The 15,885-nt window shown below is 38.7% G+C and overlaps 4 protein-coding genes across 16 annotated transcripts in view; 2 read left to right on the top strand and 2 right to left on the bottom strand.

Annotated features, from left to right (window-relative positions):
* LOC115435635 (zinc finger protein 239-like) overlaps nucleotides 1-13,315 on the top strand; it is a 37,463-nt gene extending 24,148 nt beyond the window's left edge. Inside the window, exons 1-4 of one of the 11 annotated variants that reach the window (XM_030158185.1) lie at nucleotides 1,943-2,074; nucleotides 4,597-4,742; nucleotides 7,916-8,070; nucleotides 11,902-13,315. In XM_030158185.1, coding sequence (XP_030014045.1) covers nucleotides 11,975-12,745 — 771 coding nt within the window. In that variant the 5' untranslated portion in view covers nucleotides 1,943-2,074; nucleotides 4,597-4,742; nucleotides 7,916-8,070; nucleotides 11,902-11,974 and the 3' untranslated portion in view covers nucleotides 12,746-13,315. Of the gene's footprint in view, nucleotides 1-1,942; nucleotides 2,079-2,173; nucleotides 2,190-3,304; nucleotides 3,307-4,596; nucleotides 4,756-7,252; nucleotides 8,071-11,901 lie in introns of those variants that run through there. The other 10 variants (XM_030158184.1, XM_030158186.1, XM_030158195.1 and 7 more) reach the window with 10 other exon arrangements.
* Nucleotides 1-15,885, bottom strand: part of LOC115435617 (aldehyde dehydrogenase, mitochondrial-like) — a 534,672-nt gene that overhangs the window by 324,883 nt on the left and 193,904 nt on the right. The gene's annotated exons all lie outside the window — the stretch shown is intronic.
* The window catches only part of LOC115435619 (zinc finger protein 664-like), a 493,117-nt gene that overhangs the window by 318,887 nt on the left and 158,345 nt on the right, over nucleotides 1-15,885 (top strand). The window lies entirely within an intron of this gene.
* The window catches only part of LOC115435629 (zinc finger protein 239-like), a 72,205-nt gene that overhangs the window by 38,697 nt on the left and 17,623 nt on the right, over nucleotides 1-15,885 (bottom strand). The window lies entirely within an intron of this gene.

The following is a 15,885-nucleotide window of genomic DNA, read 5'->3' as shown; positions in this document are numbered from 1 at the left end:
TACTGTTCTATACAAATATGCTGTAAATGCTCAGTCTGGAAAATAATATTTCTCTATGGAAATCTTTTGAATGTAATGCCAGAATATGATTAATAAACTTGGGGGAAAAACTAGCAGTGAGCGCTAGCAGCTCCGGCCATAGTGCTAACCTCTGCCTCTGTTTCTCTTCTCCATTGCCGGTTTCCCACTCACTCACTCACTCACTCACCCTCCTTGGACAGTTTTCTCCTGTGCTGTCCTATCCAGTCGGACTGTGGAACACTTGACTCTGCTGTGACTCTCCTCCACCTGCCTGTGGGACTGCTGGCTGTGGCTATCTCCGGACTAATGGTGCGTTCAATGTTCAACTACTCCGTCTCACAACTGCTCAAACTCAACACTCGCTCCATTCCATCATGTATATCCACCATAAAACAATACGGGCTCCTACGCAGACCTCGTTATATCCATAGAAGGTCAAGGAGAAACTTTATTTACACATAACCTGCCGGATCCGACTCCATTACATCCCTCTGATCTAACGGACTCTACGTCGCAACCCATCAACGTCGCTGGAAACATCGCGAGACTGACCCGCTCCAAGCTGGATAGAAAATGCGGAGCAGATCCAGCCTTTTCAGACCCGGCTCTGAGTGGAGTGGAAACGGCGGAGTGGATTCCAGCCTGCTTCCCCCACTTCAGAGGATCTCCATTAAATCAATATAAAAATGGATAAATGAACAACAACAACAACAACAACAACAACAACAACAACAACAACAACAATAATAATCATAATAATAAATAGATAAATGAATAAAAAATAATAATAGTCTTGGTTTCAAGTCTCCTCCTCTACAAAGTATTTTAAAGCCAGAAGAATAGTAATGACACCAGCGCCTCACTGAGACATTCCTGAAGGTGGTGTGTGGTTAGTGTCCTCTTATTAACGGCCAAAACCAGCATAGATGGAAAAATATGGTCCCTGTTTCATCTACACACATTTCAAACTGTGGTTGACACTATTTTAGTTTGATCACTGATCTAAATTAATATAATTAACCCTTTCATGCATAGCGGTCACTCCAGTGGACAGTTATTCCACAGTTGTTCTCTTTTTTGTTGTTTTAGTTCTATATCAGCGAACACAGTGGACACTGATGCATCATCCCAAACACTGACATTCAGACCTTTACTGTAACTTTACTGTTCTTGATAAACCTGATCTGCAGTAACATGTTTTAATAAATCAATTGCTAATTGTTATTAGACTGTAATTAACAGTTTTCTTACACAAAATAATTTTTTTTGCATATTATCTCCAGGAAGTGAGTAATAACTAGTATTAGAGTCTGTTAAAATGTGAGAAAACAGCATTAGCAGCATTGAAAATGTTTTTATTTCATAGTTTTCGTACAGTATCACTTTCTGATTATGAGTTTTAAATACATGTTTCTTTGCTTCAAGAATTAAATGCATGGTGTTCAGCTGAGTGGACATTTTTGTAACTTCATGAAAAATAGGTTCATAAAAATAATAATAATAATTGCATTGTTTTTTTGTTTGTTTGTTTGTTTGTTTTTTGTTTTGTTTTGTTTTGTTTTTGTGCCTAAAGAGGAGTAAAAACACTCAAGAAAAAAAATGACTAAGGTTCTCATAATTCATGTATGAAAGGGTTAATATAATGAAGTGAGTTTTGTCAAGTAAATATAAGAAACTTTTATCCAACTGTTAAGATTTCACATTCAAGAGAAAAAGATGAGAAGATAAAGGGATGTACTTTATGTCTGTCAGAAAATAAAACTGCACCTATAGTCTGTGTTCCAGTGTCCATCTGTTCTCAGTATTTTACGATAAATACAGACTGCCTGTTCCACATTTGATGTGACGAAAAACAACCATTAGATGGAAGCACCGCGGAGAAGGAACGTCTCATCAAGCTAACGCGAGAGGAAGACTTCACTCTGCGCAGGCGCAATGATTCCCCGTCAAAAACAACAGGAGTCATCTGGAGAAAAGCTACAAGCTAACTGCGAGACGTTTGAATGAGCTTTTCCAAAACAGAGGTAGTCCGTGTTTTAACCTGCATATACGGGTAGGTTTCATGCAAATAATGAGTGTTAAAACAGAACAGCTACAGTTAGTCACATTTAGACCGAACAGTTTACATGTGTGTTCAGGAGCAGCTCACCGCGGCTACAAAAGCTAAGGTGGCTAAAGCTAAGACCCGTAGATAAATACATACATCTGTACTGTGTCTGCTGTGGCACATCAGATTGGTCTACTGTATTAAAGTATTAAACTAATCATACTAGAGGTGATTCTGGCCAATAATATAAGTTTTACTTAAATAATACTGCTCCGATGTAAATACATTTTGTGTGTCTCATGTCCTAGTTCTTGTTTCCAATCACATCATTAGTATGGTATGAAGTCATGCATCTGTGTAAGAGAGGGAGGACGTTTGGTTCATGTACAAAACAGAGTGTGAATTACCTCTCCATCATGGTCCACTACCACAACAGTATGAATAGCTGCACTCACCACCACGTTTAGTGTTAAATTGTAAGATAAGTGAGGATAACACACACTCAAGGTCAAGACAAGTGACAAAATGAAAAACGGTTGGCTACATTATCTATTATCCAAAAAGTCAGGAGTTTAATGCACTGAAATACAATACCAATTACTAGTAAAATTAAATTTACAAACAGCCTACATCCTACTTAATGAAATAGGCTTATTTAGAGTTTTAATTTTAAGATTTTCATAGTTATAACATATTTATACATATGTTATAACTATGAAAATCTTAAAAGAACTAAAGAACTTGAACCAATTCAGACTTTTTGTGGGATTCTGAATGTTTTAGGTCCATATAATATCTTGGTAATATGGGGTTACTGGTGTGTGTGTAGCTGTGATAAGTGAAACTGGTGTAAATAATATTCACACCAGTTGGGGATAGTAGTGATGGGCAATGATATGAAGAGGGTTTATTTGTAAAGATAAGCACAGAAATACTCTTTTTTTTCTTCACTTTATAAAAAAAAAATGTTAAATGAACTGAAAGTTAACTAGTTCTCATTTGAAATGGTGAACTATGAATGTGAATTAATTTATTTTATCTTGTATGAACTGAACTTTGAACTAGATCATGTGAAGTGCAAACTTGCACAACACTGTCACTGATTGTACTTTATTATTCACCATATAATGAGAATGGAAATAAAGGAAGTTTATTGCCTTAGAAAATTTAAATCAATTTGCGCCATAAAAATGTAATCACCGAGGTTTAAATACAGACTTGGCTTATTTTGTTAAGAAGTTAGCTAATGTTAACGTGACTGTACCAGCCTCAGCAGAACAATTTTAAGTTATTGAACTTATAAAGACATCAGCTTGTATTCATAAACAAACAAAACACTTAAATGAGGTTGTAAAATAATATATTTTCAACAAGTTAGATGTCTGCTACCTACTTACATTTACCAATCCACATCACAAGCGAACCAAATTTACCATCAAGAATAAATATTCATAACATTAATATTCTGTCTTGTTTTATTTCATTTGTTCTTTGTTTTTTTGTGTTTGTTGATTGTTATGTTTTTTTTATTGCTGTTGTTTATTTTATCTTATTGTTTACTTTATTGTGTATTCATTTGTGTTGCCTTCAAAGATTTATGTATGCATTTATTTAGTTACTTTTCTAGTATGTCAATATGGGTGTGTATATATGTGTCTGTGAGGATGATAAGTGAGGTTAATTACTCACAAAAGATCCAATGGACTTGATTTTTCATATATTATGCTGATAGGAAGCTAAAGGATAGACTGTTGTGTGGAGAAGGGGTGGAATTAAATAACTTATACTTCCTCCCACTTCTTTTTGAATGTGCAAATGAAGTCATACTTTGTTTTCATGTTTATGTATAAGTTTTTTTCCATGATTTCTTGCTATTTGTCTTATTTCTAAGGACTAAACAGGATTGCTTTGTTTTGTTGCATATTCAAAATAAACTAAATTTAAAAAAAAAAAAAGAAACAAGTTGAAGTTGGTTCAGTAACTTTTAGGTGGGTCCACAGTAGGGGTGTCTGAAATAGTTTTACATTAAAGTGTTCCTACACTAAGAATGGGAGTTGACTTGTATTATTTTATTTTATTTTTTCTTACAAAATCAGAAGAATTACACCCCCCCCCCAAAAAAAAAAAAAAAAAAATAAAAAAATATTTTTGTCTCTTTAGGGGGGTCTGGGTCTTCACTGGGGGTACAGACCCCTCCTGTACCCCCCATAATTTCAACTATGGTACAAGTTACAGATGGAACATACGAGAGGATTCTCTGTCCACAGATACACTGAACATACAGTAACCTCTGTTTGAATCACATTGAATGAGACTAATTTAAAAAAAAAAAACCTTAATCTCTAACTAATCCTCCTGTGTAATTTCAAAATTCAGTTTTATTTGTACAGCCCAGTATCACAACAACGTCAACTCACAGGGCTTTACAGAATTTGTTGAATATAAAAATAAGCAACAATGAAATAATTAGTTAGGTAAACAGTTGATGAAGCAAATGGATTAATGTCCCGGGTATCTCTCATCCTTAGAACCTCCTTCTCAGCAAGGAAAAACTCCAAAAAAGCCAGCGGGAAAAGAGAAACCTTTAGGAGCACCACAGTGAAAGGGGAAATCCACTCCCACGGACGGACAGGCTGTAGATGAGACCAGGACTGACGGACATCCAATTGCTGATGTAATTCCAGTCTGTAAGGATGCAGTAGGGTGGGGGCACATGCAGACAGCTGAGGGGGTACACCTTGTCAGATGAGGGTGAGGAGGTCCATCCAGACAGGTCATGGTAAGGGAGGAGGTCACAGGTCAGGACAGGGTACAGATGGGTCACCTCAGGTCCCATCGTCATTGGGCCCCAGGTGGCTACATCTGAAACAATAGCCACTCCCCCAGAGGGGAGTGGGCAAAAGGGACACTGGGTGAATAGTAATGAACAGACTAAGTAAACTAGATATTGTAAATTGAAAGTAGAGAGAAAAGTGGTTCATGATACCATAAACAGGTGATTGGACTCAGTGCACTGTACTTCCACCAGCACTATTGCTCCTAGGGCAGCTTAGACTGAACTGTGAGGTTAAGTCTATTCTTAACTAGCCTGATGCCTTTTCAAAGAGGAACATTTCCAGTCTGATCTTAAATGTAGCGACTGTGTTGGCTTCATTAATATTAACATATCAATTAATATTAATATTTTTGGGGTTTCCTGGATTGTGAGTAATGATGTCAGAGTAGAATTTGGATCGAGCTTCCTTGAGGGATTTAACATAGGCCCTCTGGTGTTCTTTAAATACCATCCTATGTGCTGAGAGACTGGATGAATTTGCTCTTCTCTCAGTTGCACGGCCAGTAGCTTTCAGCTTGTGTAGTTCACTAGTGTACCAGGGGGCTGTACATGAGGAAGACACAGTTCTTCTTTTTAGCGGAGCGTGGACGTCCAGGAGACAGTGAACAGAGTTGTAGTAGTGATCCACCGAATTGATGACTGAGGGGCAGCTGACAGAGGCCAGGAGTTGAAGGTCAGAGTATATGACTTCTGGGTTGATGTTGGTGTTGTGGAAGTGAATAAGGTGTTTGGGTCTGGAGATGGGAGATGACCAGGGTACTTCCATGGAGATGATGTTGTGATCGGAGACTCCTAAGTCATACATCAGCAGACTGTTATAGGCAGTATGATCAGTGATGACCAGGTCCAAGGTGTGCCCCCTAGAATGAGTGGGAGTGTCAACATGCTTATATATTATAACGATTATAATGATTTTTGATGCATCTTTTTTCCCCATTCACGATTTTTTTCTCACTCTGTGGCTACTTCATACTTTTAAATGAGGTACATTTGTCAGTATCTATAAATTCAAGTAATCAAACAAATTTGCCTCCATTATCTTTTATCTGTGTCAAACCACTGAATGATCCAACATATCTTCCACCAGGGAACCAACAGGAAAAAAGTAGCAGTGGCATATACAGCAAAAGCTGCTCTTATCCACAAATAAAGATTTCCAGTTACCTGCAAAACATTTGCTGTATCAGAAGCAATACTTTTCAAAAATGTATATTTCTCTATTAACAGTACAAAAAAAACTTTGGTGGAATAAAGTCCACTTTTTTTTTTTTTTTTTAGGAAAACAAAGTGTCTTTAGAAATAAATAAGACTTATTTCAATGAAAAGTGGTTTTCACAGATTTCTGTACTAGTCTAATTTAAAAACAAACAATTGCTTATTTAGTGTTTTCTGGCCCCTCAAAAGCTCCCCAGGAACCCACTCAAACTCTCACACCCTCCCCACACACATGCTTCTGTAGAAAACTGTAGAAAACAGCTAATTTAATCTGAACCAACACAAGCACTAGCTTATTCAGTCATTATAAATGATATCCAAACAAAATCCTCAATGAGCCGCATAAATCCCATAACAAACTAAAGATTTCATTATCCACAATCAAAGCATGCATCACATGTCAGTTATCCTACATGCTTTCCTCAGTGATTCCACTACTTTGGTTTTGGTCTCATTGTACAGTTCGGGAACTGCTTTCTGGGCAAAATACTTTCGGTTCAGAAATTTGTATCTGGGCTCCAGTGTCCACATCATGACAGCCCTGCTTCCAAACGCTAGCTTTTAAACCCGTTGGATGAATCTCATGCTCTGTAACTGTAGCCAAACAGAGTTGGTTTTACTGTTTTCCCCCTGGTACGTTCCTTAAGGTGTCCGGGCGGCATGTGCCACTTTTATTTTCCTGTCGGGCGCTGCATTTGTGTTCCTGTCATTTAGCAATAATGAAAAATAATCATTTTTGAACATTTATGAATCGTTATTGAATTGTCACATGTTGCATTGCAATGAATCTAATAATCGATGAATTGGCACTCCCCTACTCTGAAGTGGTGGAAGCAGGCTAGAATATAGTTCGCAATTTTCATTCCACTAGAGCGGGTCAGTCTCATGATGTTTTCAGTGATACAACTCCTCAGAGGTGATTCTAGACTCTGTTGGGACCCTAAGCAAAAAATCACAGGGACCCCACCCTCTAATAAGAGTATCTCAGCATTTTGAAGGACAGATCATATAAATATATATTACAGTAATGAATCTTCAAATTCAACCTATGATTGTTCTTCTTTAACATACTTTTCATTGTTTATAATAGGACCAATGGAATAGCTTCAATAGACGACTTCACTTGTGCTAAACCTGCAGTGGCTACTGAAAATATGTTCAAATATCATAAAACTACTTGACTTATGCAGAGATGAAACACTTGAAAAATACACAGACGCAGCATGTAGCCCAACAATTTACAAAACCACAGCCTACTAGTTTAGAATCCAAAATTTCTTGACATCTAAATATCATAACTTTGGCGAGCATTCACAGCTTGACAGTTAGCCCCTCAGAATGTCCAAATGAGCAGTTTAGCCCCTTCGATTCAAACCATACTAGTGTCCTGAAAATCAATAGATAATAACTAGAAGATGGCATGCTGATTGCGGTAACAATATCACGTCTTGTTATGAAGTATACACTGTCTGCAGCTTCTAGCTTCTAGCTATATTCTTCCAGCCTGATAGCTAAAGTCATCTCCTGGTGTTTGATTCACTCCCGGCCAGCGCACACACTCAATTCAGTGAGGTCACGGTCAGCTGGGCACACACTGCTCTGATAGCCAAATTAACTGATGTTATTGTTAGCCTACATGTCAGATCAACCAGAAGAAAGACTGTGATGGTAATGCAAGTGAAACTAGACTAGCAGCATTTAGTCACTTATTGTTGTATTTAATGGTTGTTGTTTGTTCCGCTCACCACTGTCTTGCTTTTTTCCCTTCTCTTCCTCCTCCTCTTGGTTTTGAGCAGTTGTGAGATGGAGTAGTCTAACATCGAACGCACCATTAGTCCGGAGATAGCCACAGCCAGCAGTCCCACAAGCAGGTGGAGGAGAGTCACAGCAGAGTCAAGTGTTCCACAGTCCGACTGGATAGGACAGCACAGGAGAAAACTGTCCAAGGAGGGTGAGTGAGTGAGTGGGAAACCGGCAATGGAGAAGAGAAACAGAGGCAGAGAGGTTAGCACTATGGAGCTGCTAGCGCTCACTGCTAGTTTTTACCCCAACTTTATTAATGAAATTCTGGCATTACATTCAAAAGATTTCCATAGAAAAATACTATTTTCCAGACTGAGCATTTACAGCATATTTGCATAGAACAGTATATGTATCAAAAAATAAGTAACTAAAATAAAAGTCAGAGGTCTAATCAGAAATCAGTACATTCAGATTGTCATAAACAATCAAGGCTTATTTGGTTTTGATACATTTCAGTGTTTTTTAAAGTAAATTTTTTTATTCATATAAACTAAGAACAGTGGGTAACTCTTCATGAATCTGCATCTGTGGATAAACTGCCAATTATAATTAAGGTGTTATACATCATTTCCTGTTTCTTGTTTTGTTTTATAACTCCATACTTAATGTCTTTGTATTCCAGCTTGGGCAATTGAGTGTCCTTTTCTGATATCCAGTCTTCAAATTCTTCCCAGAACACTCTGGTATAAGTGCAGTTAAAAACAAGTGTTCTAAAGTCTCAATGTCAGAGTTACAAAAAACACAGTTGTTTTTATCAATGATAAATCGTTGTCTCAGAAACTCATTACAATTATAGACATCATTTAAGGTTTTAAAATTTGTTTCTTTATCATTTGGTGATACGGGTAGAGTAAGGTATCTGGTTGTAATCCTGATCATAATCTCTTTAGGATAAAGACAATGATAAAGGGAAGAGATCAGGTGTGAGGGCACCATGTATGATTTAGTTAGTACATTTTTGTCATAAAATTGATATCATCTATAAAAAGTGACAGGAGCGCTTGATGCTTTATTTTTCTTGTGTATGTTTTTTTTCTTGTGTGCCTTTCTTGTTCTTGTGTGCTTTGCAATTAGTCATTGTGATTTGCCCTTCAGGGCCACCATAGTTCAAGATGAGGTGGCAAGAAAAAACAAGCTATTAAAACTCAACAGTCTTTTGTCCAGTCAGCACCAAACTTAAGATTAAGATAAAACTATTTATCCCACCACGGCAAAATTTCACAATTAACAGAAGCAACATACAACAAGCAATTGCAGAGAAAATGACAGGTAGAAAAACCACAAATGAATGAAAATGAAACTATAAAGACAAAAATAAGAAGTTTGGTTTTTATATAAATATTCATGTAAATAAATAATTTGAATAAAAAATTTAATATTATTTACATATTTACAACCAATGGCTTTCACTCCCAAGAAGTTCAATTACGGCTACTAGCCAATCGGTAGTGGAGAGGGGGCTGCTCTTGTGGAGATGAACAAACCGAGCCGACAACTTCAGAGTAGCCAACTGTATGTGGTGATGGTTGTAGAGATGGAAGGCAAGCAGATGAAGACCGGTGAAGACATCCTGCAAGTTCATGGGACTGAAAAATAAATGGCATTGGGCATGAATAGAGGAGGTGGGAACGGATGGAAAGCCTTACAGCAGTTGGTGTAAGTGATTAAGACAAGGGGGTGTTTGTTTTTGTACATTATGCTCACGCTTATTGAAATATGTGACCAACAGTAAAAAAATACTTTCACCACATGAAGCTGACCCTAGCCATACGTCACATGGAGGATTTTTACCACCTTATGATCTGTTGTGATATGTCTGTAGTAGTGATGCAGATTAGCGGGTTACCCTCGGGACTCTCAATGAAACGAGAGGGGGGGTGGGGGGTGAGTAGGGGTGTTGTGGTCCGTGTTGTACTGCAAGACTAGTACTCGAAAACCATACGGCCGTAAAACTGAAAATGAAGTAGTAACACGGGGGGGGGAGCGGAATAAGTACAGCGACATATCTCTCTTTCTCTCTCTCTCTCTCTCTCTCTCTCGCTCTCTCTCTTAGGGTACTCACTCACTCACTCACTCACTCTCTCTCCCAGTGATTCTAGATATAGATTTAGTTGTCCAATGTGAATTAAACAGCAGTAAAAAAAAAAAAAGATTATATGTATTAATGTTGTTTTGGCCCCGACCTCTTATTTATGGGGAAGTGAAAGCCCAAACCAAGCCTTATTACATCACTGTTGAAAGCTCAGCTCATACTTCCTAATGCACATCCAATGGTAGATTAATGAGCAGAATTGCTTTGCATTTGTGCAATACTCAAACAAGTGGTTTCCATCTGAAATTGCATGAAAAGGCACTTCAAGTGCTATAATTTTCTAAATTTTTTCAGGGTAGGGCCCCCAACCCCTCTTTACATGATGTGGATTCAATGTGACTTGGGTGGTTGAGGGGCCACTAGACTTTCTTGCTCAGGGGCCTATGATTTCTTAATTTGCTCCTATGCAGACTTGCGAATTTCTGGATATAGGCCCACCAACAACCCATTTCTCATGACCGGACCTGAAGAAAAATTTTAAGGCTTGAGATTTTATTTGCACTCACCCCTTCATGACAATATTGAATCTGACTCCTACTGCCACCTATTAGTACCAATAAATGTTTTGGTGTGTTGATGTGTATGTTGAACATATGCATCTCAAATTTGGTCAGAAAAGCCTTAACAAGTTGATGATTCAGTACATTCAAGTTGGTGACCTTATGTGACATCATATGATCATGGCGGCATGACTAGTTCTGAGGTTTTGTCATGAATTAAGAAATTGTTTCATGAACTCATGAGTAAATAGTTGAATCTGGATCAATTTTCACTTGTAGAATAAGAGTATTGACTTTTTTTCACATATTCAGGCCCTCAAAAATTCCTACAAAACTATAAAATAATAATAATGATGATGATGATGATAATGATAATGATAATGATAATGATAATGATAATAATAATAATAATTATTATTATTATTATTATTATTATTATTATTAGGGCTGCACCCATCAATTCTTTTTGAAGTCAAGTATTCTACCTAAAATTTCAGCAATTATTTGAGTAATCACATTTATGTATGTATGTATTTATTTAATTAATTAACTTTTAAACAACAAACAGATGGCTGGTCTGTGTTTAGCTTCATCAAGTAATTCTAACCCATCAACGTCACAATTCGGTTTGATGACCGGCTATTCCAGCTGCGGCGTCGCAGCGCGGACAAGCCAGCAGCCTTCAGACAGGTGGACAGGGTGGCTGCCCCTGATATTCAACCTCAGCGATGACACCTACGTGGATGAACAGCTCGTTCCTCACCGGGGCCGCTGCTCATTCCCCTGATTCACTCAGAGGGTGTGTGTCTGGGTGTGCTGCCTCAGTGTGTGCCAAAGCGGGACCCGGCGGTCAACAGCAGTCCAAGCTGGAGCTGCTTAACAAAATTAATAATTAAACAAATACTCCAGGAAAAAAAAAATTATTTGAGGATTTTTTGTACTCAAATCGTTTGAATTACTCGAGCACTCGTTGGAGCTCTAATAATAATAGAAAACATTTCACATACAACAGGGTCTTTGCAGTCAATTTTTAGCACTTGGACCCTAACAATACAATGAATTGATCTTACTTTATTTTCAATGACCTAACTAAATAGTTTTTGCAGGGTTTTGTGATTCTATAACTATTTCAAGAATCCAGCACTGGAGAGAACCTGACATTTTTCAACATGTTTCAATATTACTGTTATCTGTTATTTTCTGGTCTCATAGGGGAAAGACGTCTCTTAAGGAGAAACTATTAAATACTGGTTTTCTTGAAAATGTCCTGTCGATTACCTAGTTAGTTAATTTTGTCTGCTTAATCTGGTCCTTAAGAGATGTGTTTGTTTTACATTCCATTGCATTTCAGTAACCACGGCTTCTTTTTCTCTGTGTTTTCATGTAGGAAGGAGCCAAAGGTGAATTTTAAGTGAAACATAAAAATTGCATCTGGCGAAGGTCACCTGATTCCAGCCAACATGGATGGAGGACCCACCTGTGACCAGTGCGGGAAGACTTTCACCCAAATGAATCACCTTAAGAGACACCAACGCATCCACAGAGGAGAAAGACCATATGACTGTGAGCATTGTGGGAAAACTTTCACCCAAATGGATAACCTTAAAATACACCTTCGCATTCATAGCGGAGAGAGACCATTTGAGTGTGACCAGTGTGGGAAGACTTTCATCAGAAAGGGTGAACTTAAAATCCACCAACACATCCACACTGGAGAAAGACCATATGACTGTGACCAGTGTGGGAAGACTTTCACCCAAATGTGTAACCTTAAGAGACACCTACGCATCCACAGAGGAGAAAGACCATATAATTGTTACCAGTGTGGGAAGACGTTCACCCGCATGAATGATCTTAAGACACACCAACGTATCCACAGTGGAGAAAGACCATATGGCTGTTACCAGTGTGGGAAGTCTTTCACCCACATGAGTAGCCTTAAAACACATCTACACAACCACAGAGGAGAAAGACCATATGACTGTGACCAGTGTGGAAAGGCTTTCATGAGAAAGGGTGACCTTAAAATCCACCAACGCATCCACACTGGAGAAAGACCATATGATTGTTATCAGTGTGGGAAGGCTTTTACCCGCATGAATGACCTTAAGACACACCTACGCATTCACAGTGGAGAAAGACCATATGAGTGTGATCAGTGTGGGAAGACTTTCACCCAAATAGGTAAACTTAAAATACACCTACGCATCCACAGTGGAGAAAGATCTTAAAACTGGGACCGGTGTGGAAAGACTTTCAGAGCTTTGTCTGAGTTATTTTCTCACCATCATGGTCACTACAAGCAGTTGATTTACCCATATGATAAGTGCATGAAGATACTCTTGTCGTCCAACTCTTACAAGTGTCTCCAATGGACCCATACTGTAGAAAATCCTACCAGTGTAGATTTTGTGACAGATCTTTTATCACAGGTTCACAATGTACTAAACAGGAACGTGTCAAACATTTCCACAAAGGACAAAAACTGAACAATTGTTACAAAAAGGTTCTAGAAACAAGAAGAAACAAAATAGCACCAGAACAGTTTGAGTGTTACAGATGTGAAAAAAGATTCTTGATCCTCTGCTCTCTCCTATCATCAGCACAGATGTGAATCATCAATGTCTGGACCAAAAAGTACCTCAGCATCAGATGATGATGATGACAAGAAGAAACACAGTGTCTGAACCAGCACCGCCGACTTCTTCTGACAAGAACATCAAACTTAAAAACCTCCAGATCTGGCTCCATAGAGTCCAGATGTGAAGAGAAACACCAGACTGAAAGCTGTGTTTTGTTGTCCTCGAAGTAAAGAAGTATGCTCTAATGCACCACCTTCACAAAACAGTGACGTTACAGAACCTCAACCTGACACAGTATGTAAACTTAAACAAGTGGAGGTCAGCAAGGATGTGGTTTCAATGGGGATACTACTTCTGATTGACTTTGTGGACGTTTAATCAGTCAGTTGTTGTGATTCTGTTGCTGGTTGGGGTTCACACCTGTTCATTGTTCACAAATAAAACTAGCTACTCCTGTAAGAATTTTCCACAGTTGTTCTGTGCAGTTTAAGGTCATCCCCCAAAATGTTCTACTCTTTTGTTTTTTTTCCATCAACTGTGCATATGTAAATGAACTATTGCACAACCTGAAGAACACCATTTGTTGAAGGCATCAGAGTCCTGAATTCATGTGGTTTTGTATCAATCATGAACAACATGAACAACAGAGTGACTGATGAGCTGGTAGTGGTTTAGTCCCCAACTGAGGCCAACAACATGAAGGAGATCACATTCCAGTCTAGGAGGAAGTTCACTACCACCAAAGGAGACATGACAGACTGAGGGCGTTTTCACACAGCGTACTCAAGTCTGTATCTGAGTGTGCTGGATCCCAAATTCCGCTTATTTTTATCCATGTGAATGCAGACATTCCATGCTTGAGTCCTATACCTAAGTCCAGTTGAGAAGGTAGTCCTGGGTATGGACTGCATGGACTCCAGCATGGTACGTTGCCGTGTGAAAGCGATCCATGCCCGAGACTGGAAGTGACCTAATAACCATTCTGACAATGGAAGTGGGTTAATCACCATGAGACCATGGACGGTGCTCTTGTTGTCTCCTGAAAAGCTTTGGATCCACTTGGCTTAGGCTTGCCTTATCAACTGAACCAATCTGTGATATATCAGGGACAACGAAGGTCACTCTTCTTCTCTTTGTCTCAAACAGGCTAACAGGTAGGTAAGGGTTTGTCTTCTTCTGGCTTCTGCATTTGTTGGATAGCGACAGAATTCCTTCCACACCGCCACCTACTGTTTTGGCCCTGTAGGACCCACTTGTACTCGAGCACAGGCCGTGATGCATGCTTGTGGATGTATCAAAGTACGGTACGGACTCGGGTACGCAGTGTGAAAGCGCCCTGAGTGTCAGATGACATTGCAACGAGTCAGTGCTCCATCTAGTGGTCCAGTCTGGTACTGGTCTGGTCCAGTGTTTTCCATCACATTAAACTGGTTTCATCATTATTACGCTGGTCTAACCCTGATCTGCAGAATGTGCTTGATTTGATTGAAAATGCGTTGAACTGCAGATGAATGTGTGATAAAGAAGAACCACTTGATTTATCAGTTTAAGACATCAATGGAACCGATGCAAACTTTTTGTCATGTAATGTTGTTCTATGTTCCATTTATCACCTTGTTTTATTCTAATTCTAAATCTAAAGTAGACCTGAAACACGAGACAAAAGTATTTACCATAATGACCCTTTAACAGCATCTGCAAATTACTGGTTCAGTTACTTTTTAATGTAACTTTTTTCCAGTTATCAGTTCAGGCCATGTTATTGTCACGTCTGTATCACTGAAATATGACTGTTTTGATTTGATGTGTTTTCATGTGCATCACTGGGTGTTTCTTAAGTGTTATTAAAACATAGACTCACTTATGTATAGTTTCTTTCATTATTTTACTGCTTTCTAACAGGTTATGTTGATGAAGGAGTGTGAAATGTTGTGTGTAGCACAGGTTCAAATGTTGAGTTGAATGTTGAAGTGTGTCCTACACACAGCACTGGGAGAATGACTCTGTTTATGTGAAGGTTAGCGTTCTCCTCATCCTTCTGCTGTTGGATTATAGACTGTCAACAACATGGCTTCCATATCCTTTGACTGAACTCAAATGCTGTGTGAAATCTGCATATGCTTATCTTTAATGTCAAAAAGATTGGACAATGCCAGGATTAATCAGGATCATCAGGCTTGTGACAGAATGGTTCAGGGAGAATGAGACATCATTTTCACACATGGATTAGCCTCCATAAAGTCTAGAGTCTAATTTGGGATGTGACAAAGACTTGATGCAGCAGTGCGATTCTCCATCATCAATAACCAAAAATGTATGTAACTATGGAGAACATGCAGGAGACAGCACACCTGAAATGTATAAGCAAGGAAATGCCAACTTTATCAGCCTCCATTATTACCATCAAAACTCTATTATTACCTCCGCCAAGGAGGTTATGTTTTTGCCAGGGTTTGTTTGTCTGTCTGTTTGTTTCTCTGTCTGTCCGTTAGTGTGCAACATAACTCAAAAAGTTATGGACAGATTTTGATGAAATTTTCAGGGTTTGTTGGAAATGGGATACGGAAGAAATTATTAAATTTTGGTGGTGATCGGGGGTGGGGGGGCCCACGGGGGGGGCCACTGATCAGCCTTGGCGGAGGTCTGCGCTCTCCGAGTGCTTCTAGTTACCTCCGCCATGGAAAAAATATTATGAGCCTTATTGTGACACTACATAAGCATTATGTGGCAAAAAGGATGTCACAGTGAATGTCTCCTGTCATCAACACCAAAGGTGGTGCAGCCAAATA

Source organism: Sphaeramia orbicularis, chromosome 16 (genome assembly GCF_902148855.1).
Source record: "Sphaeramia orbicularis chromosome 16, fSphaOr1.1, whole genome shotgun sequence".
NCBI lineage: Eukaryota > Metazoa > Chordata > Actinopteri > Kurtiformes > Apogonidae > Sphaeramia > Sphaeramia orbicularis.
Note: the sequence above shows the minus strand (reverse complement) of the source record. Positions and strands in the feature narration are given on the sequence as shown.